The sequence below is a fragment of the Balaenoptera musculus genome, chromosome 14 (assembly GCF_009873245.2).
Source record: "Balaenoptera musculus isolate JJ_BM4_2016_0621 chromosome 14, mBalMus1.pri.v3, whole genome shotgun sequence".
NCBI lineage: Eukaryota > Metazoa > Chordata > Mammalia > Artiodactyla > Balaenopteridae > Balaenoptera > Balaenoptera musculus.
In genome coordinates this window covers 30,144,729-30,169,261 of record NC_045798.1, presented here as the reverse complement: position 1 = coordinate 30,169,261, position 24,533 = coordinate 30,144,729, and the positions used below count along the sequence as shown (strand labels likewise).

General features: G+C 49.1%; 1 protein-coding gene across 2 annotated transcripts in view; it reads left to right on the top strand.

Moving 5' to 3' along the window:
- Positions 1-11,447: 11,447 nt before the first annotated feature.
- The window catches only part of APCDD1 (APC down-regulated 1), a 30,797-nt gene continuing 17,711 nt past the window's right edge, over positions 11,448-24,533 (top strand). For both annotated transcript variants that reach the window (XR_005022603.1, XM_036874576.1), the window contains exons 1-2: positions 11,448-11,644; positions 23,246-23,429. Coding sequence is in view for 1 of the 2 variants with exons in the window: in XM_036874576.1 (XP_036730471.1) it covers positions 11,587-11,644; positions 23,246-23,429 (242 nt within the window). In the remaining variant the exon portion in view is untranslated. The remainder of the gene's footprint in view (positions 11,645-23,245; positions 23,430-24,533) is intronic.

Here is a 24,533-nt window from a genome sequence, read left to right as displayed (position 1 = left end):
CTGTGTGGCTTCCCAGCTGAGAACCGTCGCTCGTACAATTAGTTCAAATAGGTGATTTCAAGGTCAAGGTGAACGATTACCGTCGGCCCTGAGGACTGGCCTTAAGTAAGAGAAGAGAAGCCGGTTTCCACCCTTCGGGTCTGTGGGGCTCTCCCCCAGGAGCGTGTGGAGACTAAGGCCACTGGCGTCTTATCTCAGGAATGCTCACCAGGAGACACTCAGAATCCTCCTCAGTGTCTGGTCCACAGCCTCCCGGCCAGTCCAGCCCACATCGGTGCTACCTAATGCAGCATGTCACTTGTCATCTGTCTCGAGGCTGGGCGATGCCACCGTGGAGTTGGGACACAGAAGATCAGGGCACTGAAAGCTCATTCAGCGCAGACACCAGCCCCAATCCTGCCTCCCTGGCCCTGGGCTTGTCCAGCACATGGTTGGGTTTGGTTTTACAGAACCGTGTTGTCTAACCAATGACACCGTCTACACTTCATAACGCTAGCTGGTTCTGCACGATATGGTTTTAATATTTTCCCTCTTTGTATGAATGTTAGTGTCAGAATGCTCCAGGAAGACTGTCAGCTGGCTGGCAGTATTCACTTGGCCCAGTACTGGTTTGTTTTTCCCCACTTTGTTCATATTACCGTGTGTATTCTGTGAATGTGGGAAGCAGGCAACACACACACACACACACAGCTTGGTTGTTTAGCAGCTGCCTGAGGATGACTTCATTGTGTAGTAAGTACTATGGTGTTTAATACTGTTATTTTTCTTTGTGTGTAATTGCAGGCTGGTTTTTAGCCATTTGGTATATTTGATGAACTGTAAGTTAAACTACACGCCCCCCAAAGGCAAATGCGTTAAAGCTAAACTATTTCATTTCTCCTTTGTAACAACTTCTGTCTCCACTTGAAATAAAATTAACTGAATAAGTTGAAGACCCTGCATCTTCATATTATGAGAGGAAGTTGTTCTACTTTGAAAGAAGAAGATAAACAAAGGGAATATCTTAAATAAACATGGATTAGCCTACCTCTCGGTAGGACTAAACTTTTCTTCGCATTTCCTATTTCTTAAGGAGTCACAAAGCTTACTGCAGCCCAGGGAAATGTTTTTAGTTTTACAGTTTGTTTTCTGTCCTTTTATTTCTATTTATTTTAGTTTCAAAGAGTTTTGTATCCAAAAGGAATAGAAATTGGGAAAGATCACTTTGGAACTCTGGTGAGAAAATGCCTCTGCTTTCACCTGCCAACAGCAAACCTCTTCCCATCAGGGAAAGAAGCTATCGTAAGGTGTCTGTTAGACTCTGTCCTATTTGTGTATTTATTTAAGCCAGGTACACTGATTTTCATAATGAGCTATAAATAAGTTTGTGATAGCTGACACATCATACCAAGTCCAGATGTAGAAATAGACTCCTATTTTCCTTAGGTAGTACTGAAGCAGAGTAATTTTCTTCAGTCTTGGGCCGCCATACCCACATGCAGTGTGGTTGCCCCACCTTGAGAACCGCCTGCCAAGTCCATCTTGACCCAAAGTGCCACTGCTAAGTGGCATCAGCATTTTCCCACTTCATGGAGTGTCCTTGGACAACACAAAGGCCGTCAGTGCATTCAATTATGGGATCATGGACCAGCTCTTGAAATGCATCAACTTCCCATGTATTATAGGAGGCCTCATGGGTGAGGCCACTGACCAGTAGCGAAGAGAGACCAGGAGTCCCAGGTCCCCAGCTTGCTGACGATGGAGAAATTGCCACCAGGAAATGGAAGGTACGACAAGAGGCCAAAGCACGGAATGAAAAGCAGGCAGACCTTTTGGTGGCTGCCCTGTCCATCAGGTCTGTTCCCCAGCGGGACCTCGTAGAAGATAAAGTGGCAGCTCGTGTGAGAAGTCACCATCCCACGAATCTAAAGACCTGAGCCATGTCCCTCTCTTCCTCTGCTTTCATGTGGGAAAGGGGAGGGTTTTGCAACCTGATTCATGGCTCAGATAATTCAGGGGCTGAATTTCTATTACATAAGATGGAGAACAGAACAGAACTAGATAACCTTGACAAGTCAGACCAGAACCCAAAGACGACACTCCCGTTGGTGTTACCAAATTCTCCACCCCCAGCTAAAAATCCTAAATAAAACAACCGGAGCCATAACATAAATGAAAGAGAAATCTGGCTTCCCCAGATTTCAAAATAAACACAGCAAAGCCAAGTCCCGCCACCCCGTCGCCCGCACCCCCGTGGGGAGCGAGCGGCCCCGTCCACACAAGCACAGAGGCTCACGAGGTGCCCTGGGCTCTGGGTGGTTGCTTCCAACCCAGCCCGGAAATTCTGCCTTTCTCGTTTCCATCCAGCGCTGGGTGTCAACTGCACCTTAAATGCTAGCTCTTTAGCCTTGTTATTTATGGTCTAGTATGAATGCTTTTGTGAGATCAAGTCTTGTTTGGTAAGGACGAAGGGCAGAGGACAGGAGGGTCTTCGAGGAGGGGGTGAAGGAAGGAAGCCCAGTCAGATGGGAGCTGAGCAGGGCAGCCCCGGGGAGAGGGAGGCGGGAAATGAATCTTCATGAGGATCCCTCACCTAATCTGGTGCTCGTCTGTGTTTTTCTGGTGAAAATAGTGGTGCACTTGTGTAGACAGTGCCTGAAACAACGTGGGTTCTAAATAAATGCATATTAATGAATAAATGACTTAAAGTGGACACGAAGGCTGTCCCTTGGCCTGTGGGTTCTGTTTCCAGCAATAGTCATAGCAGGAGGCCCAGAACTCGGGGGATGTAAAGGAGGAAACCCAAGCTGCAACCCCTCAGGCCCCCCTCCAGCTTCCTAGCCCTTAACATCCATTAGGGTCCTCCCAGGGCTCGTGCTTCACCTAATTCACACCCCTAATCCACCCTCCAGCCCCAGGAGGTAACAATTTCACTATTATGACCAATTCACAGATGAGAAGCCTGAGGCTGGGGCTGCCCCAGGACTCACAGACAGTAGGTGGTGGAGTCAGAAGTTAAATCTGCTCCGACAGAACCTGAGGCTTTTGCTCCAAACACAAGGCCACGCTGCCTCTGTCATTGTTGAGAAAGTGAAAATCATTAGCAGTGATCCCTGTGGATCTTTCTCCTCTCACCACGCTCGTTTAGAAGGGTCCTGGATAGAGCTGAGTGGACCCTCCTGGGAAATTTTAGGAAACCAGGAGGGTATCTGCCAGCCATCACTCCTATACACGTTTGATTATACTTGTAACTGCAGAGATTTTAATTTTCAGAAATATTCTCAAAGCTGCATATACTTGGAGTGTGTGTGTGCGTGTGTGGGGCATGTGTGTGGCTGTCTGTGTGTGAGGAGGGCAGCAGAAAGAGCCAAGGCCCCGTGCCTTTGGGACCACGCGTGTCTCATCTGTGACTCCCCTCCCTTGCACTGTGCGTTCACAGCACGTGGGAGAATCTCGGGGCGCTGGAGGCCAACCCACAGTGTGACCACTGTTCTCCCGGGTGTCCGGTAGTGGCCACCTGTTTCCACACACCTCATCCCCCGTGGGCGCTGCTGGTCCTTGCTGCCCTGCTAGCAGGTGTGTATGTACCGCGTCTCCTGGAAGAGCACACCTGTCAAAGGCTCCTGTCCTCCGAGGCCCCGCTCCTCTCACACCCCCGTGACGAGGCTCTCCCCTCTCCCCGCTTATTCTCTGCATCACTAGTTGAGCCCAGCACAGGGCGTAGTCGGGAGCATAGGATCTGGAATCAGGAACGCCTGGATCCGGATCCTGGGTCAGCCTCTTTGCCGCCTCCCAGCCTGGGCAGTTAACACCTGTGGTACTCAGTTTCCTTGCGGGGCAGGTGGGGATGCTTAACAGCTCGCCGCTCACCAGTTATAAGACGTGGGTGAGTTAATTCAGTGCAGCTGGAGCTCAGCACTCAGAGGAACGAGAAGGACAGGGACAGAGGGGGGTTCCAGACCTTAGCCTGATGTCGACTGAAGTCTCCCTGCCCTCCTCTCTGCCAGGACACTGGGAAGTGGGGTGTTTGGGCTGGTCAAATTTCCACCCCAAATAAAAGGTTGCTGAAGCCAAATCAAAAGCAGGATGGGCATTAAACAAGCAACCAACCACTGTCGTCTTGGGTTATACATTTTCCATAGCTCATGGGCATGCCCTAGCTGTGGACGTCCTTGATTCTGAACTGAAAGAGGCTGAATTAAGATGTCATTCCCTCGTGCCAAAGGAGGGGAAAACTGATAAAGTGATTGTAAACCAGGAGCCTGCTGTCAAGTAGAAAATATTTGGATACAAGGGCAGGAGAACCTAACGTATCTCCAGAAGCAGCAAGGGCAGAAGTGATGCAATGAAGGAAAGTAGTGATGCAGAATATAAATTTAAGAGGAAAGCCAAACTACAATTAATTTAACAAACATAATGCCTTGTAAGTCCTGCTTTCCGAGTTTTGAATCACTCCGAGAGAGGAAGCACGGTTCTGAAGCACAGAGTGGAAGTGAGGATACTCTGAAATGAGGTGGGGGACCTGGGATCTTGTCCCCAGCTCTTGGGAACTTGGGAAAGTCTGACTTCAAGGGGCCTCGGTCTCCTCATAGCTCTGAACCCATCAGGGGTAGACGCCACCCCCCCCGAGGGTAAGAGGACCCGCCTGGCATTTCTCCCACCCACTTTATGGTCAGTCGTTTCACTTCTGACAGCTTTGGAGTTGTCCGCCCTGCTTGCGTTCCAAGATGAGAGAAGCGAGGTCTGGCCTAGATGCTGACAGCCCCACCACACGCCCGACCCCCTGCTTCATCTCGGGAGCACCTGCAGATGCTCGTGTCACGGTGACCTTGCAGCTGTCCTCGAGGTGCCGCAATTCTGCCCCGCAGCCCTAAGGCCACCCCCACTGATGAAGGGTCAGCCAACCTGTTGGTGTCAGGCTCTTACACCCGGAGAATCGTCCTAAACACGCCTGCCCCTTTGTTCTGGGTGAGCTTGTCATCACGTTGGCTTCTTGTTCTTTGAGCCTAGTTGGTACACTTGACTCTGTCTGTCTTCCACCCTGACTTGCCGGAGTATTGGAGGCTCTTCACGGAACTCTAAGAGTCCTTTACAGTAGAACAGTTTGTTTCATCCCATCAATTGGGAGTCAGTGAAGAGCTACTAACTGGGCTGAAGCAGATGAAAAATCTAGAGACAAAATCTGAGAAAACAAACTATATACACAGGTAGTTTTCCTAGGTGGATATGGTTAATTTATTTTCGACTGAACTCTGGGGCTTTGTGAACGCTTGTGTCTGTTTATAAAAGTTTCCCCCCTGCTGTCTTTGTAAGGATAGAGGCAGCAAAGACACTAAAATCTGTACAAGAAAAGAAAACAGACTCGAAGTTAGGGCTTGATGTGCTCCAACATGAATAAAATACACAGTGTCCATGTGCAGAGAGGTAACATTGCTGAGTGTTGAGTGTCAGTGGGAGATATTAGCACAGACATGGTAAACCTCTCCAATTTCCAGTTCACGTGTCTAAGTCAGAATAGCCCTGGCTGTCCTCTGGCCTTCACAAAACTGCATGAAGATCAAAAGGAGACTGTGCCTTTGAAAGTCTTTTGAGAATTACAACGTGTTACGCAAATGTGGAGATTAAGCATCACCGTGGACTTGGCAATGCTGAACTTGGGGGCCACAGGACTGTTTTGTTTCAGCTCAGCCCTGCCTTGGAGAGCTGGGTTTCAGGTAGATGGAATGTGATTGCATGTGGCCAGGCCTACGCAGCTCGTCACTCTGACACACACAACCAGAGCCACGACAACACAGACATGCGCCTTCTACATTTGGAGACTCATAGTGGCGGGCAGCATTTCAGTGACCATCTGGTCAACCCGCCTGTTTTACACATTGCAACAATCTGTTCTAAAAACTACGCTGTTTGGGTATTTTACACATAAAACAGTAAACCGCAGACCCAAGCACCCAGATACCAACTGCAATAAATGTCCAGATAGCCTATCTAGCCTTACCTTTGAGCTTGAATATCTCAGAACTCATAGAAATAATTCTTCTACTTCTGAGAGGTAAAATGTATGTATGTATGTATTTATTTATTTATGGCACAGGCTTAGAGCTGAAAACAGCACCTTCCTGGGAATTAGAAAACCTACTGACTCTACCCCTATAAAGTTGTGTGACTTTTAGGCAAACGACTGAATTTCTTTGGCCTTAGTTTTCCCCTCTGTAAAAAGAGATTAGTAATAGCTGAAGTATTTAAATCAAAGATAAACAACATTGAATGTGATGTTATGATGATGTAACCAGATGGGAAAAGACCACTCCAGATGGCCAGTTGAAATGAAATATATTTGGTTCATATAATCAAAACATACCCAGTGAATTAAAGAAATGAAGTTATTGTACATGTTTGATATATGATTAATTATAATAGGAGTCATCTTATAATTTATTGTTTTCACACAGTGTTTCTCAAGCTTTTTCTCATTGTTGCCCGCCAGGGGCTTTCTTAGACATTTATTCCTAATTGCCCCCACCTCCCCCATTAAGTTGTAGGTAATGTGGATATACAGTTCACCTGTGATACACATTTCACTCTTTGGAGGGCCACAAGCCATTGTAGTAGCAGAGTCTTTTTCACACCCTCCCCCACCAAAAACAGATTTTGGGGGGCAGTTGTGCCGGGTGGTCCAGCCCACAGTGCTCGGTGTCGGAGGGTTATTTTTGGGGCACGCTTACACAGCGCTGGACTGTGTGCGGGTTCATGCTCCTATTACTCCCATCTCACAGCCGTGTTAAGTAGCTCGCCCAAGTTCCTGTAGGGATTTGACCAGAGCACCATCCTGTCTCTCATTTGTCGAGCGCGTCTGAGCATTGCTATGAGCGCACTGACAACCTCAGGCGTGCCAGGGTTGAATGCCAGCCTTTCTGTGTCCTCCTGTTTCTGTCGTTGTGTGCGGCGGTGGCGGAGGGTGGTGTCAGCCTCATAGAGACTCTTTCTTGATGCTCTGATCTTATCCTGCCTCATGGACCAGCCCAACAAATGCCCTTTATGGAAAGACTTGTGAAGGGGCCGGGGGAGGAGATGTAACATAATACCCAATTTTCTTCCTGCCCTCAAAGAGCCAAATGATCTAGTGAAGCAGATAAAGCAGTTGGACATACAAGGCAAGCAGCCCTACAGGAAAGAATATTATAAGAGGACATAAAAGTACAGACAAAAACGCTACTGAAGTCATTTATTGTCTCCTGCCCCTGGGTGAGCTCGTATTTTCTTTCAGTGGGAAGGGCTCTCAGTCTTGTCACCAGCTCCCCAAACAAACTTGTGACACAGGATGAAGGGATGGTTAGACTGAATCACCCTCATCCACATCTGTCCCTATTTTCAGACATTGTACATAAGTATCCACTTGGCAGTTGGTTAGTACATGTTGATGGATGGATGGATGGATGGATGGAGCAATGAACAGACACTAAGCTCACAAACATTTGACTGGTTTTCTCTGATAACCACCATGAGTATAAAATGGAATGTAACCTTTAATTTCTTAAGCTCAGAAGACCGTGCCACTCCCAGATGCATCTAAACTGCATGTTATTTTCAAAATAGAGTTTGTTCTAATTAACGTATTTTAAAAATATAACCCAGAAGGACATCCCTTTCTAAGGACTCCTCAGGATAATTTTATTAGCTCTGCCTCTGAGGAAGCTGTATAGGATTTTTCAAATTTAATGTCTTTATCATTTACTTAAGCCCTGCTGTGAGCAAAATACTGGAAGCACTGGGTCAGGTGCTGAAAGCAGTAGAGAGGTGACCCAGCACCATTCCTGTCCTGCAGACACTTACCATCCCAAGGAATCACCATGGTGTCACGGGCTTGGAGCTGACGTCTACCAAGTTTTGAGAAAAGTCTACTCCTGGTGCCGTTGCCCATCCTCTGAGGACACAGAGGCAGGATAATGCTTTCAACCATATTCACAGTTGGACACATTTTGGAATTGATGTTTTAATTCCTCTGACCCTTCTTAAAACTATCATTTTGTTCACGAACCAAAAGGCCTGGGATCTCTGAAATTCCAAATGGCTTGCAGGATTGCACGCCTTTAGATCAATTTCACAGGCTGCATTAGGAAACCAAACTGCAGCACAGGTTTTAAAGGACTTTGGTCCTTGTGTCTCTCAAGATAATGGTGAAATCGAGCTATCTACTGCTCTGTGCTCTCTAAAAATCAAGACACCCTTCCAAGAAAATCAAGCCAAGGTGACCACCCAAGCTCTGTGCCCAGCACAGTACATCCCAGAAAATTTCCTCATGATCCAGAGTTACTGGGGGAGAGCAAAGGACTGGTTCTTAAAGACTGAGCCAATTATAGAGGCTCTTAGGATCTGCAGTGTTCATGGGAAAAGACAACTTGGTAACCATGTGAGCAGCCTTGTGAGCTGGTGACTGAACAATCATGGGGTTCCAAGTGTGCCTCTGATTTGTTTTGTGGCTGGGAATCAGCCCCTTTGTGTTTCTCCTTCCCCATCAACATGACAAAATTTGTTTACAAGTAGCTCCAAATAGTCTAGCATGCTTGCTGATGCTGCTAAGGGCATCTTGTCCAGCTGTCCCTGCCTGGGACTCTCCCATCATCACCAGGACCTGCTCAAGGCTTGGTCCTTACAAGTGGCCCAGGGAAGTTCCTTGTGCTGGTTTCAGGGGGCCAGATTCTGAGTTGCAGCTCATAACCACCTTACTTCCTGCCTGGGAATGCCCTCCTCCCAATTCTGCTACTCTTAGCATGTATCCACATGTAATCACTCTAAGACAAACTTAAACAGTTTTTTTTTTTGTTTTTCACTATTCTCTTCCAGAAGTGAGTACACTAACAGCAAACATAAAAAGTAATGCAGAAAGTGAAACCTATATCGAGGACAAGTCTCCCCTTCCAGACAGGCACAAGGCAGTGAGGGTATTTCTGGGAGCAGCAACTCTGGCTGGATGTTGAGGGTCGAGCATTTAAAGCTATGACACCACGTGTGGAAAATAAACTGGCAAAACAAATTTCAAACTGGTGACATCATTCTGGCTCTGTTTCTACCACACCAGTAAAACCAGTTGGAAAAACAAAAATGGAATCAACTTAATTGTCAAGCTGACAGCAAATTATGGTGGGCCTGTTGGTTTTCTTCTTCTTCTTTTAAATAACAAGATCAAATAATCGTTTATGTAAGTGTATTACCTAATTGTTCTGCTAACATGTGATGAATGACCTTCACATTTCAGTGACGATCGGCCCAGTTGCTTGCACATAAACACACCACCCCTAACACTCTCTCGTCATTTGCTTGTTTCAATTATTCCCTGATAGACTAAAAGGCATCCAATGACGAAACGCGTAGAAAAGTAGACATCGCCCACTATATGTTCTTGGTGACAAGGCTAAGTTCTGTTTAAGCAGCCAAATATGCTGTTTACATCATTCCCAACTGCCCAGCATTGACGAGGAAATCAAGTTCCTGCTTTAAACCCAACTGACCCTTGGGCAACATTCAAATCCCACAGGTCATAATCTGATACCCAAACCTAGTAACAGAGGCAAGCATGTGATTGGGAAGAGTTGGTCCAGAGAGATGCTGCACAGCAAGCCCAACTGAGATACTCTCCTGCTCCCAGGTTTTATGACACCAACCGTCCCTTCTTTCACACACGGCGTCTTTCATCTTCCAGATTTGCAAACATCAGCACGTAATCCTCACAACATCCTTGTGAGGTAGGCAGGTGGTGCATGTTGCAATCCCTCATATTAAAGATGGAAAGATGATACTGATGGTGATAAAAACTAAAGCACATCGAACAGTATCAGCACCATCACATCAAAAGACCTGTGGCTTTCTCAGGAAAAAAAAAAAAAAGGGAAACTGTCACATGTATCCTCACCCATTTTACTGTTTTACACAGATGCTAATGTCCAGCTAGTTTTGAAAGTCTACAGCACAAAGAGTTGAATTACTACATTGTTCAAAGGGGCAGAAAACTCTCTTGGAAATTAGGCATTCTTTTTCAAGTATTTTATTTATGAAAAACACCAGCAGAGTACAGAAATGTTCTCCTGATTCCATGTGGTCCCTGGCTGCTCCTCAGCCAGCGTGAGGAGGTGACATTCAGCCTCCCCTACTGACAAACCCTCCTGGAGGAGAGCCCTCCAGCATCAGAGCGCGCAGGGCACGTCCATCAGCAGGGGAGGCGCCTTGACTGAAACCAGCGCCTGGAATGGACTGAAGGAGACTGTCCCTGCCTTTGGGTCTTCAAAGTCCATGTAAAACTGAACTCCCCAAGACCCACAAACCTTAAACAGAACCAAGCTTTGGGCTGGGAGGGAGGAGGGATCGGGGAAGGGGACCTCTGAGATTTCTCCCGTGTCCCAACGAGTCCTGCCTCCTGGAAGGGGAGGGTGGAGGGGGCCCTGCGTCCCTTCCCGGGTCAGCTGGGCCCTGCGGCCGGGCTCCTCCTGCGCTCGGGACCCTGGCGTCAGGACGCGGCGCTCAGCATCCCCACCCGTGCGGTGGAAACCTCTTCTCTTTTCTGCCATCTCTTGTCTCCTCTCCTTTCCCTCGTTCTCACGTGCGCGCGGGCCACACACACGCCCCAAGCTTGGCACGCGGACCTCTCTCCGACCCGCTAGAGACCTGGGCCTTGCAGCGTCCCCAACCCTTTTGGAACGCCTTTCACAAGTGGGGAATCCTCCCCTGTGAGTGGAGGGAAGACAGGGGTCCAGAGCTGCCCCGGGTGGGCGCAGGGAGGGTGAGGGGCACTTTTTCCTCCTTTGGCGGGGTGGGCGCGGGCCTAGGTCTGTGAGCCCCTCGCAGGAGGAGCTGTCCTAGAGTGAGCGGCCGAGGAGGAGGGGAGGAAGGACGCCGGGGAGCCGGAGGCTAAGAGGGGATGAGGCTTGGGGAGGGCGGGGCAGGGCAGCGAGGGGAGTGGAGGGAGAAGAGAGCGGAGGCACCGGAGGGGGAGGGGAGGGCCAGGGGGCGAAGAAGTGGAGAGGGCGGCGGAGCAGGGGCGGCGGTGCCCAGCGCCCTTCGAGTCCTGCGCCGGGTCCCGGGAGGATCCCCTACCCGGCCCAGGCCCCGCCCACGCCCATATCGCCCCGCCCTCCCCGCCCCCATCCAGGCCTCGCCCCGCCCGATCCAGGCCGCGCCCCCCCCCACATAGCCCCGCCCACCATACAGGCCCTGTCCCGCCCCAGTCCAGGCCACGGCCCGGCCCGCCCCACATCGCTCCGCCCCGTCCAGGCCCCGCCCCCGCCCGCCCCTTTCCCGCGGCGGCGCCCTGGAAATATGAAGAGGAGCTGCGGCGGCTGCGGCGGCGGCGGCGGCCAGTGCAGCGCGGAGCGGCGGCGGCGGCCGAGCGAGCACGGGGCGGCCGGGCGCGCAGGGCCGGGCGCGGGACGGGAGGCCGGGAGCGGAGGGGCCGGGCCGGGCATGGGGCGCGCCGCGGCCGCCTGAAGCGCGGGCCTGGCCCTGTCCCCGCGCGGCCGGGCCGCGCCGCCCGGGCTGCAGGCGGGTCCCGGGAAGCTGGGTCCCCGGACGGCGGGCGGTGCGGCGCGCGCGGGCGGCCCCGGAGGAGGCCTGGAGATGTCCTGTGTGCGCCGCCTCCTGCTCACATCCCTGTTCCCGGCCCTCCTGCTTCACGGTGAGTCCGGGGGGGCCGGGACCCGAGTGGATACCCCGGAACCGAGGGGACCGCGCGTCCGGGCGCAGCCCCCTCCTGGGCGCCCTGGAAGAGGCTCGCCTTCCCGGGCGCCGGCCGCGCTCTCTCTGGAAGGGCGCGCACACAGACTTTATGTCCAAGTCCCGGGACACTTGTGTCCACTCTGCAGGATTTCAGACTATAGGCGGTCATGGAACCGCAGGCTATGCGACCCTTTACAGAGTGTCAGAGCGCAGGCAAGGCTCTTGCTGGGGTCCGAGCTTTGGGGGCACTGTGCAGAGAACTGTGACCATTTCAGGGAAAAAGCAGCTCGGGGTGTTTGTGTTTGCCCCTCGGAGGACGAGTGTGTTGAGAGGCTGGGGAGGGGTCTCTCCCAGGTGGACCGGTAGGTTCTCTGGACGGACTTTCAGGGAGCAGGGGCCTCCTCGCAGCCAAGGTGCAGTAATTAAAACCAGTCCCCTAAGTTCTCGGGGACCTGAGCTTGTTTCCTCCCGCTCTTCTGGGTCGTTTTGTTTCTGTTTCATGTGTCACATGTCGTCAGCAGCTCTAGTAAACCCTCAGCCAGAGAACAGCAGGCTTTAAAAGAGTTCCAGGAATTGCACTGAGGAAAAGAAGATAGCACTGCACCGGGGGTGGGAAGGCAGATTTTGTGCGAGATCCGTGGTGATCATGGGGACAGGTGGCTGCAGAACACGTGCTGATCCAGATGTCCTGGGCCAGCTTTTCCTAACGGTGGACACCTGACTGTCCAGCAGAGTGTCCACCAGGAGCAGGGCTCTCCTGCCTCCACACCCACCACGGGCACCCCAAACCTCTGCACACTGGGTCATCAGGTCAGCACCCTCATGGCCTCTAGGTTTCCAATCCAGCTTCAGAAGGCATTTGGCTGGCGCTGAAGGTCAGGGGTGACTCCCAGACCATCTAGGAAGGGGAGGAGACAGCAACCCGGGAGCCCTGCGCTGCTGTATTCTTTGTCACCCTGCTGGGGCCGGCAGTATGGGCAGCGCAGGTCCACAGGCCCTGCGAACAAGTTGGGCTGGGCCAGACCTGCCTGATTGCCAAGGTGTGCCCGGAGCCCCAGTGATCCCAGACTTTCACAGTCAGGATGGAAGGCTGGCAGTTCGAGGGCCAGAAAGAGAAGGTGTAATTACAGGGTTGTACTCCTAGGCCCATCTGCTTAGAATTACAGAGCCGTTTTCATCTTTGGCTGAAACATGAAACACATCAGAGCCAATGGGCAGATCAAACAGCAGCTGCCACCCACACCAGAAACAAGAGGCAGAGAGAGAGAGGACACAGGGGAGAGTGTCCCCTAAAAAACTCTTGTCGTATCTGTGCAGGAAAATGGTCATATGGGCAAATGCCTTTAAAATGAAAAAGTACTTGACAATTTGGCGTGAACAGAATTTTTTTTTCATAAAGCCATTTGCCTTTTGGACTACAAAAGCCATGCTCAGAAACACAGCCTGGGCCAACCCATCCTGAACTTTTCCTCCTTGTTTTGAGAGCTGGAAGTTGTAACCACACTTCCTGCACCACAGTGTGGTAACGGCTGGTAAGGGGAGCCCAAGTATATCCTCAGTGAGGTTCAAGTATAGCCCCAGATCTCCAAACTCCAGCTGGAGTCAGCCTGAGCTCCTTGCGGTCAGGGGTTCACCCAGATCCACAGTGTGCAGGGAGGGAGTAAGGAAGGGGGGAATAAGCCAGTGGGGCCAGACCCTGTGCATGTGTGCACGTGTGTGTGCGCATGTGCATATGACGAAGAGTATGTAAAATAAAAAAGGAGGTTTGCCAAGTTTAATGGGATGACGGGGATAACCCTACAAAAAGTCATCCCATTTCAAAGTGAACCTGCAGTGGCAGAGTTATTCACACTGATGTTGCCCACAGAGCAACTGCGCTCGTGCAGGGCGCCTGGGACTCCAGCACAGAGGAGAAACCGAGGGAGTGGTCCTTCTGGGTGTAAATCTCTGCGATTGGAGAGAGGCTTGTCACGATTCCTTAGGATAATGTAAAGCAGCAAGAAAAAATTAGGTATTCTCCGTTTCCCCCTTTTCTGCCTGATTTTTACTTGATTGAAGCAGTTTTAATGGGAAATGGGTATTAATCAACCTAACCCAAGGGAATGGCTTGAGAGTGTGTCCTACTCTGTAGTTAGGGGTTTTGCAAGTATTTAAAAATTCTGTAGTAACAGATGGAGCTTGATTATGTATCTTAATAGAAGTCATCAGTCTGAAGGAAATTACCTGTACTCTTTTAGAATGGCTTAATGATTTTTTTCCTGATACAGAGGCATTTTTATTTTGCTACTTGTGTATTTATGACAGCAGTTAGGTAGGTAAAAACATATTTTCTATGGTTATGAATGTACTTGGGACCAACTTTACGAAATTTAGTTCCAGACATCATTTATAGATTATTTGTTACACTAACAAAACAAGTCTCATTAATAAGATTAACAAGTGCACAAGGCCTTCAGGAAGATTCTGGGTGAAGATGCTGTAGAAACTATTGTGTTTGGCATCCGATCTTTGTTCAATTTTTTTGGTTACTTTTATTTCGACTCAGGCAAGTTATAAATCACCCCTAGGTCCTATTGGTGAGTAAATTAGGGTCTGGAAAGACTGGAGTCCACTGTTTATTTTTTGCTGTGTTTTAAAACTGTAAATGTATTGGGAGACCCAAGTTCAAAATGTGACGGCATAAAAGTATACATGTTGGTCTTACTTTCCTGTCCTCCAACATCTGAGAACAATTGCATTTCTTAATCCAAGTAAAACCTATTGAATGTCATGAAGGTATGCAGCTGGGGTATGTCCCTTGTCACTGTTTTATTTGCTTAGATGAAAAGCCACGAAAATCATTCAGTTCCAGAAACCAGATTAACATGAGATATTTCAGAAAAAGCGGTGCTTTAATGTGCCCCAAAGTGCTCATTCTCCTTATTAATGGAAACATTTGACTTTAAGTTTTGGAGCCGTTGTTGGAGAGATGTTCTTCTTCCATCGCCATTTACTTTTGTAGAATTCATCAACTTTTCTGAAATGGGAAGACACTTTTGAGCTATTACCTTTCACTTGAGTGTATTCTATTAAAACTGAAAAAAAAAAAACCCCAAAACTGTGTGGATTACCGAATGACAGCCTAACCAACAAAATGTGAGGAAACATTACAATAGGGTAAAATAGAATCTTTGAAATATCATTTTACTGGAGACAGTTTTTGTGACCAAGAAAACATTGCCTTTCCTGCACCTTTCCCCCCTTAGTCATAAAATGTAATCTTGAAAAGAAATATTACTCATCTGCTCATAGCAGGGAGCAAGGGTCTTAGACAGATGGTAAATATTCTCTTTTGAGAGAAATTGACTATCTTCAAGCACATGGCTGAGCCATCCCGTCATAGCCGTGGTCCTTCTTTTTCTCCCTAAATGAGTAAAGAACTCAACACCAGCGGATGATAGGACTGTGTAAATACCTACCGTTTAGGGACAGACTGATGACAATTTGATAGAATCAGTTAAAGGGAAGCATAAAACATTTAGGACTGGAAATATGAAAGGACTCGTTAGTGATCTTGTACCCCTGTGGAAGGCTTACATGGCAGCACGTGGCCTGTGCGCGGCATTGAAGTGATCCCAAGGAAAAGCTCAGGAAAAACCTGCCACCATCCAAGCATGAGCTCTTGCTGTGTCCAGATGTTATGTGCACAGGCCATTTAGTTCTTTTCAATTTGGGTTCATATTGGGAATAAAGTTATTTTGGAATGTCGTGTGATAGGGATCTAGGCTAGAGTAAGGATGTGGTGTCACCCTGTAGTTACTGAGGCTCTTCTGTTCTCGAAGGGTTTTGTAGCTTCATTCCTTCAGCCAACCATTCGGTCAACAGGTACATTAAGAGGGCCTCCTGCGTGCCTGTGTCACTGCCGGCTGGGGACAGGGCTGTGAGGAGGGGCAGCCCCCCTTCCTGAAGAGTCCTGAGAATACCTGGCAGGATGAGAAGAGCTTACTGGAGAGCCCAGAGGTGGGAGACTGGCACACTGCCCTTGACTGCGGTGTTTTTCCCTGCTGGGAATCCCAGCACTCCACACACACACGCACACCCCACACACACCCACACACACACCACACACATCATGCACACACCAGACACACCACACACAGACACACACCATGCACACACACATACACACACACACACACACACATGACTGTGTGAAGAGCACGGCTGTGGTGGCAGCCGTCAGCTCCAGGCCCAGCAGGAAAGCCATGCTGTCTGTGGTTGGACCCCAGTGTCTGGCCCAGGGACCATGGCCTTAGAAGAAATCGACTTAGAAAATTACCTCATTTTCATCAAAAGTTAAATGAAACCAGGAATTTGAAATCTTGACTTTACTATGTTTCTCATAAAGGGAAAATGCTTTTAGATAAGGTTTAAAGATTGGCAAAAGCAGCTCTCTCAGCTTTGACCTCCAACAACATGGAAATAAAAACAAGCGCTTGGTGAGTGTAGGTGCCCACCTGGGAGTGAACGGCAGCTTTTGTTCCAAAACATGGAAGCTGTGCAGGCGGTCATGTAGCCGCCTCGACTTCACAGCCCACATTACAGTGATGATGGCTCTTTTACTGGGGCTGGGCGATTTCACGGCAAAGTAATCACCTGCATTTTCCCTCATCGCTCCCGTTTTCTCTGCTGCGTGTTTTTCTGCATCGCACCAGTTCCACCGTGAGATGCTTCCTCACTCTGGTGTGGGAGTGACGCAGGTCACGTATCAAGGACAGAAACGTGCAAAGTGAGCGGGAAAGGGCCTTTCAGAGACCCTCTCAGAGACCACCATTGTGAGTGTCTTGATGTTATATTTATTTGGCCGTTTTGATTTTATTTTTTTAAGCATTAAAGTACCTATGCAGTGACTAACCAGATCAAAGATGAGTTCAGTCCCAAGTGTGCCTGAAAAGTGTCTCCTTCCCAATTCATTTCACATTTTATTTTGTGTAAAGTGGTTTGGTGCTTTGGGTTCTCGATCTAGATAGACAGGTGAAAAGCTGCTGAGTATATTAAGAGGATTCTCCCGGGGACTTGGCCACACGCCGTGTTCCTCCCTCACTTTTCCCTTCACGTGTCAGCGACGGGGCAGGCCTTGGAGACAACCTCGCATGCAGTAGGCCCTTAGCCACCTGCTGAAGGGACAACTCAGGGTCTCTGCTCCATCCCCCGCCCCATGCCCTTTGCCCTCTGCCTGGTCCCTGTCGGTGGGTGGCCTGGCTCGCTCTTGGAGAACAACACGGGCTCAGGAATACGTGTTGCTGCAGGCGACAGAGAAATACTGCATTTGTTCCCTTTGAAGCCTGTGCTCAGGGCTGCTTTCTGTGTGCAGAGTCTGGTGACTTGGGTGATGCCGACAGTCACCTGGCCTCATGGGCCTTGAACTTAGGGTACAGATGCCCATGTAAATGGTTAATCCTGTGCTCCCTCTGTTTGGGGAAATGTGGTTTTTCATTTGCTATCTCTGGGAGTTTTCACTCTGAACAGTAGACTGGCAATCGTGGTAGTAGTAAAGATCATTCTGGAGTCATTTAGGATTTCTGTTGTGAGTGATTTCATCCGTGGAAGTGGAAAACCCTTACATACACACACACCCGTGCATGCGATACACCCTCCAGAGCCCAAGGAGCTTATGTAGTTCTCTGCAAATGGTCATCTATAAAATTGTCCCCTAAAGCCTTCGGGAATTAATTTGTTTTCAACAGGAGAACAGTTTCCTTCCAGGGTCTACATTTTTCTCCCACCCGTACTTGAAAGAAGCTGCCCCCTTGTCATAATCATTTGATCTGGGCCCAGGCCATGGGACCTCGGATGTTGGAGACCATTTTGTAGTGAAGTCACTTTGATAACCTGCTTCATCAGAACGCCACTGGTCGGGGCGGTGCTGTGGTGGCTCCCGCTGGCGCTGGTATCAGGGCCTGGCTGTTCGTAGAACCCTTGACATTGAAGGCTGGCTCTCCACCCACTCCTTTCTGTTCCCGTTTAGTAACTGGAATTTGATGAATGAGATAATATAGGCGTGAAGTGAGTCTTCGAGTGTTTTACAAACATAAGTTATTATCCCCATTACTGTAATTTTCACTTTGTACAGGGGAACGAAAGGCACCTATCCAATGACTTAGCCAAAGTCACCTTGAAGCCTGAAAACTCAGTCCCTTTCTTACTGCACTGATGTTGTTTAACCCTTTGAGATGCTCTTTTCCTTGGATTCATTTACAGCAAAAATCTTAATGACTGGAGCCCAATGAACTAGTCTTCGCAACTGACCAAAATATCTAGAATCCTCAGTTCATCAAAGTCTTGATGTTATTTGTGTGTGCCCTCCTACACGTGTGCTTCCTCACTCGTATGAGAAACACAAGGGGAAAAACGCTCTCTTGGACTAAATAGGGTTGTCACCTGTCCACCCCACTACCTCTGTATCCAAAGCAACATCCCACAGGCACTGATGTCCCTAACGATGACCTCACTGTGATCTGCCTTAAGAGCCTGAAGATCATAATGTCAACTGCACTCAACGTTCAATGGCAGAATTATCAACAACCAAATATTGTGCTTAGTCAACACTTCTGATTATACAGATAATCCAATCAAGTGGAGGTTTTTAACGTTATTATATATAATAAGCACATTTATTATTATAACTAATAAGTACACTCAGGCAGGAACTATTATTACAGCTAGTCACCACCCTTAAGTTGGATGTTGATTTATACAATTGAAGATGTATGAAAGTGGACACATAAGTATTTTGCAAAAGTTTTTTTCCAGATGTAGTGCTAAATTAGTACAGACTCTTACTTTCCTCTCTCCGTCTTTCCCTCCCTCCCTTCCTCCTTTCCTCTCTTTTCAAATAACTTTTTGGTAATACCTTTTCCCACAACACGCCAAAGATGGTCAGTGCCTCTCCGGGACCACCAAAAAGATTTACTGCTTTGTTGAAAGCAATTCCCTTCTCTTATCTTTCTCATTTATTCAGGCAAAAATGATGCACTGAACCATGGCAGAAGCTTCATAATTGATCTTCCTGCTTCTTAGCCCTCCAAAAAAAGGGAAAAGCAGTCTTTTCAAAATGGAATCCTGCGTTACATTGCGTACAGGCTTTGGGTGGTTCCTCTTCCCTGTTTCAGCCAAGTCCACGCTCAGGATGACGCACTCACAGCTGTTGATCACAGCCCGGCCTCTGTTTTGCCACTGTTCCCTCCTGGGCCACCCTGCAATCTCCCCTCCCTAAGGCCTCTTCATCCCCCCTGCACAAATCTCCCGTCCCCTCCTTATGTTGGGCATGTGCTATAAACTCTGCCTGGACCACTTCTGTTCAGTCTTCAAGGCATAGCTGCCTGCTCCCTCCGTCTTTCTGAGTCCCTTTATAAGTCCATTGGGGTTCTGATTTCTTCCCCAACTGAGGATTCCTTGGGGCATAATGTTTGTAGCTTCTGTGCCTACACAGTGCCTGGCCCTGCAGAGAGTCCTTTCTGATTGTTTGAATGAGTGAGTTGCTAGTTTTAGTCTCAGATTTGGAGCTGACGTAGTTCTGGCGATGCAGGAACACGGGGGTCCCTGGGTTGACCAGAAGTCTAAGGCTGGTCTCCTTGGAGGGCACCCATGGCTGATGCTGAGAAGGAAGTCATGGGATGTAAGGTGAGAGCGTTCCACATGGCCTCCCCTGTGGCTGAACTAGGTGCTTCAAGTGGCCTTTTCATTCCCAGCCATTTACTAGAAGGAGGCCTCACATGGGGGCGGGTGGGGGGGAAGGTAATCCACGTCCCACACCCAACGAGCCAAGTAAGTGTTGGTGACCCCTGTCCATACCTGACCCTAAGAGACGGCTTCTCCTGCCTGACAGCAATGCCTGCTGTCACTTGACCCTTTTAATTTTGCTCCCTAAGGGTCATCGAGGTGGTGGGTATTTCAAAGGAAAAAGATAAAAAGAGAATAAATTCCAAGCCTGTTTTCCCATCCTAAAAAATCAGTCCCACCCTCGCGAGTGAGCCCTCAGCCACTGTGTCCTGGGGAGGGGCTGGCTGCCGAGTCCTCCATCTGGCCTCCTGGGCCGACGGCCTTGCCAGGTCCCTGACCTTGGCTCCTGTCTGACAGGAGCAGTAGCAAGACGGAGCTTGGTCTCTGGAAACCCTGAGGGACTTAATCTTCTGCCTGCTTTCTAATGATGTGCAAATTGGTGGTTCTGGGATTTTATGTCTTCCCCGACCCCTGGTTAAAAAGCTGACTGTCGGCTCCAGCCTCCTGCACAACCGCGCAGGTCCTGAGCATCACGGCCCCTTCCTTTGCCTCTGAACCCACCTCCTGCCCAGACCCCGCCATCCCACCCTTGTCCTTGGACGTGCAGTCCAAGTGAGACCTTAAGAGCCTCCGGGTCAGAAAAACTTACCTTCAGTCTTCTTTATGCTTCCAGCCCCTAAGCTACACAGAGTGGCAGCGTGTAGTTATTTGTTAAACCGAGTAGAGCTTGTCACCACCCCTGCTCTCCATCCGGGTCACCAGTTAGTTGGCCGCCAGGAGCCCGGGCCTCGCTCTCGGCACACTGTCCCTCCAGAGCGCAGAGTGAGCTGGGCTCCAGGAGACTCTTAGCATTATTCCAGCCATTCTGTTAGTTAGGAAGGCCTTTCTCAGGACCCCCAAGAGCCTATTCATCATTTAAAATAATAGCAACTAACGCCTAACGAGAACCGTGAACCACATGCTAAAGGAAATGATCTCAGTGAATGCTGAGACCAACTCCGAGTGACGGCGGTGCTGTCACCCCCTCCGTACAGACGAGCACACTAAGGCTTGGGGGAGTTAAGTGACTTGTTTATGGTCACAGTGCTGATCATGTGTTTCACCGATTGTAGGATTCACAGTTTTTCATGTATAAGGTCTGGGCAGTGGGTGCGCATCTTCGGTGGGTGGGGCCTCTGGCCCCTGTGAGCCTGCAGGTGGCAGTCATGCGGCAGACCTGTCATCGCCTGTGTGAACCTGGACCCATACTGTCCTCATGTCACTTCCTCTGTGTGTGTCCTTGTTACTCTCCATCTATGGTTTAGTTGCCAATAGGTTGGTTTTGAAAATAGAGTAAACACTGCAGCCAAGTGTTAGAATTCACTTGTAAATTCCACTCTCAGCGCTGAAAAGAAAAACAGTGTGGAAATCAGGCAGCCCAGTGACAGAGCCAGGGGTGTCCGTGTAACATCAGTGGGGCGAGAATTTATCACGGTGAGGGGGGTAGTAACTGCACTTACATATTTTCTCACCGAGAAACAGTTATTTGGAAAGGAAGATGCCACAAAAAGATAAGGCTGTGTTTGAGCCTTGTTGTCAAGATTCGTGCAGAGCAAACTGATTACCTGTCCTGAGTGAAGCGTTGCAGCTGAAGGCCAGACACGGTGCCAGATCTCTTTGGAGAGATAAAGCAGTCGGAGGCCCTGTACCTGCTCCAAGGGTGTTGGGACTGCTGCTAAGGCAGGTGTCATCGTTTAAATGCAAGTGTTTTTGTCGCTGGTTATAAAATAATGATGCATCTTAATCATTGAAGTCTTGAATTTGATGAAATCCTTTAAGTGGCTGATCTAGTTTCAAACCCAAGCAGCCCAGCTCCAGAATTTCACCGATATCCACTCCCCTCCCTGCTTTCCTTAGCTTTACGGGAAAACATTTGTAGGGTGTAAAGGGGTTTATAAATCAGTTTTTAGAACATAACTTTGTTGATCGTGAGAGCATGACATCTTTACTGAATGCTGGGTGTCATATTTAAAGAAGACTCTTCCACAACCCCAGTGCTTTGTGACTTGAGTTAAAATATGTATTTTTGCCACGTTACAATTTATCATCCAATTGACCCACCAGATGGCAAGTTGTACTGTTTGATTTCATTCCTGACGGGGAATTCAGGAAGTGCTTCCTATCAACAAGATGACCACAACTCTTGGGGTTGGTGGAGGTACCGCCCCGTCCTCTAGTTCAAAGCTAACTGAGAGAGATCAGCACAGGTGCCAGACAAATGGGGATTAAAATGCTGGAATTGGGATAAATACCCCATCAGAAGTCACAGTACAGGTGGATGTCCATGTAGGATTGCCAACAGGTCACCCCTGAATTTTCCAGACTTTCCACCTGGCTCAGTGCCACAGCCCAACCACTGAAGGGTCCTTACTATGGGGGTGGGAGGAGGCTGATCAAAATGCATGTATTTTATGTATTTTGAAAACAGGCTGGTTTTGCAAAGAAACAGAGAAAAATAGACCAGTTAGCAGGCTTGTTTCCTTCTTCTCTCTGGGGAGGGTCAGGGACGGAGCACCCAGGACCATCGTTTCAGTGGAAGTGCCTTCCCTGGGATGGGAGCTCGAGGCCACGGAGGGGGTCCTCGCTTAACAGCCCTGAGCATTAATGTCTACTCCACCTGACACAGATTTCTGAGTTTTAGTGTCGCCCTTGTTCTAGCTCAGGTATGACTCACCTGGTTTGGCTGAATGGGGTTGCTGGTGAGGTTGCATGTAACATTCATTGCAAAACGATTACCACAGTTTCATTAACATCCATCTTTTATTGTTGTACATTTGTCTAACTAGTGTCGTCTTTTTTTTTTTTTTTTTTTTTTTTGCTAACACAGTGCTGAATTCCTAGTAGGTCCACAATAAAGACCTCTCAGATTGTGAGTCACTTCAGGAGTGAATCTCAGAGGAAACAGTGGGCTCTCAGATGATAACTCCATCTGTTTTCCTTGCCTTTTTCTGAACACGAGGCTGGTGGTACTTTTGCATGTGTAAATTTTGGCCAACCTGGACGACGTGAAGATAAACTTAGTCCTAGTGTCCCTTTACCCATGGAAAATACAGATGTGCAATCAAAACCCTGTAACATATGTTTGTTTGTCACCAACTCCGAGGGGCAGCCTTGGAAGATCACTGGGGGAAATGCCACACCTGAGCCCTTATAGGGCGGGCCTAGGACTTGCGCCCCCTCTAGAGGGCGTCCGTTTGGGGATTGAGAGACCCCGAGGTGCATGAGGTGGTGTGGGCAGAAGGGAGCCCCCACTGTGGGGCGCCTCCTAGCTGTTTCCTGGGCCTTTCTCCCGTCTCCGTTCACCCTTCACTGAAGCTGCCGGCTCTCTGCCTTCCCGTCTGTGTGTCGCTGCACCTGCCCACCCTTCCTGACTACCTTTTCTACCTGTCCCCTCAGCCCCATCTCCAGCCTTGATGACTCTGGAGCACGCAGTTCTGTCCCCTGCAGCCCTGCCCAGCTGCTCGTGGGATGCACGGCCTTGTTTGCAGTTTCACGGACCTGGGTTTGAGCTCAGGCTTTGCCAGGAAACTCGCCAAGCGACCTCATGCAAGTCACGTTCGTTATCTCCACAGACCCCAGTTTTCTCACCTGGGAGAGGATCTCCTGGGACACTGTAGAATGTGAATTCTGGGAGAGCAAAGACAGTGATAAAACCTGGCGTTTCCCACCAGTGGGATGTCCCCGCCTCGGGGACAGCGCCTCAGCTGGCTTCACGTCTCTGCGGCTCCCCTGACACCTGCCTTGCATGTATCTGTTTCAGGGCTGGGAGAGGGCTCTGCCCTCCTTCATCCGGACAGCAGGTCGCACCCCAGGTCCTTGGAGAAAAGTGCCTGGAGGGCTTTCAAGGAATCCCAGTGTCACCACATGCTCAAACATCTCCACAATGGTGCCAGGATCACTGTGCAGATGCCGCCTGCCATCGAGGGCCACTGGGTGTCCACCGGGTAAGAGGCTGGGGCGGGGGTCCCGGGAGGTCCTGGAGAGCGCACTGCTATGGAGAGCCTTCTTAGGGTTTCTCAGGTGCACAGAGACTTTCTAGAATCTACAGTGATTCTGGGGTTGTCTGAGTTCTAACTCACAGCCAAGCGACGCTTTGAAACTCGGGTTGGTGAAGAAACAGAGCTCAGTCCTGTTGAAATCTTAGCCTCAGCAGCGGTGATACGGTACCGCTGTGAACCCACATGGGAGTGAATATGTCCTTGTTTATTGAACCCCGTAGGACCACTCCTGTATAAAAAGAAACCATTAGCAAGTGAAATTAGGAGTCTGTGTTTCACCAACCCTGAAACACGACTTGCAAGCTTCTGATGGTCTGAATATTCTAGCCATATTCTGGTAATTTAATATACAGCTTCAGGGTCTGAGAGTAAGTTAAAAGGTACCCATGCTACCTCAACCAGCCAGGGTGCAGCTCTTGGCTTCTTTTCCAGGCTGTGGAGCTGAGATTTATCCCAGTTTGAGCTCTGGCTTATCTTCCATTAGAGCTTTTAAAAATAGCCTAGAGGCAGACCTGCAATCTCTTCCCTGCGCATTAAATTGTTGCAAATTCACAAGGCTAACGGTGGGATCTGATCACTTCTGTGCAGACCACTCCTCCAGGTACCTTGGGGAGGGATCACAGGCATCCAGAGAAGAGAAAAAAGAAATCTTATGAGGAAGACCCAGAGGTTTTTGGTTTTTGTTTTTTTCCTAAAAATGGGGTTTCTCAAAATAACCGCATGGTCAGTATTGGCACAAACAATCTTAACGCGACATACTTTTAAATAATTTATCATTTCGTTCAACAAATATTTCTGGAGCTCACAAATATTTACTGCACACGAGCACTGTTCTAGATTTTGTGTGTATAGCAGTGAACCAGACAGACATGGCCCCTGTCTTCAGGAATTCTACAAATACACAAAGAAGTGGTACGAAGAGGGAAGAAACAGGTGCTCAAGGAGAATACCAGGGCCCCTATTTTAGGACAGGGTGGGGTAGGAAGGGCTACCGAGAAGAGGACACTTGAGCTGAGATGTCCTTGGCTGTGCAAGACGAGGGAAGAGCTT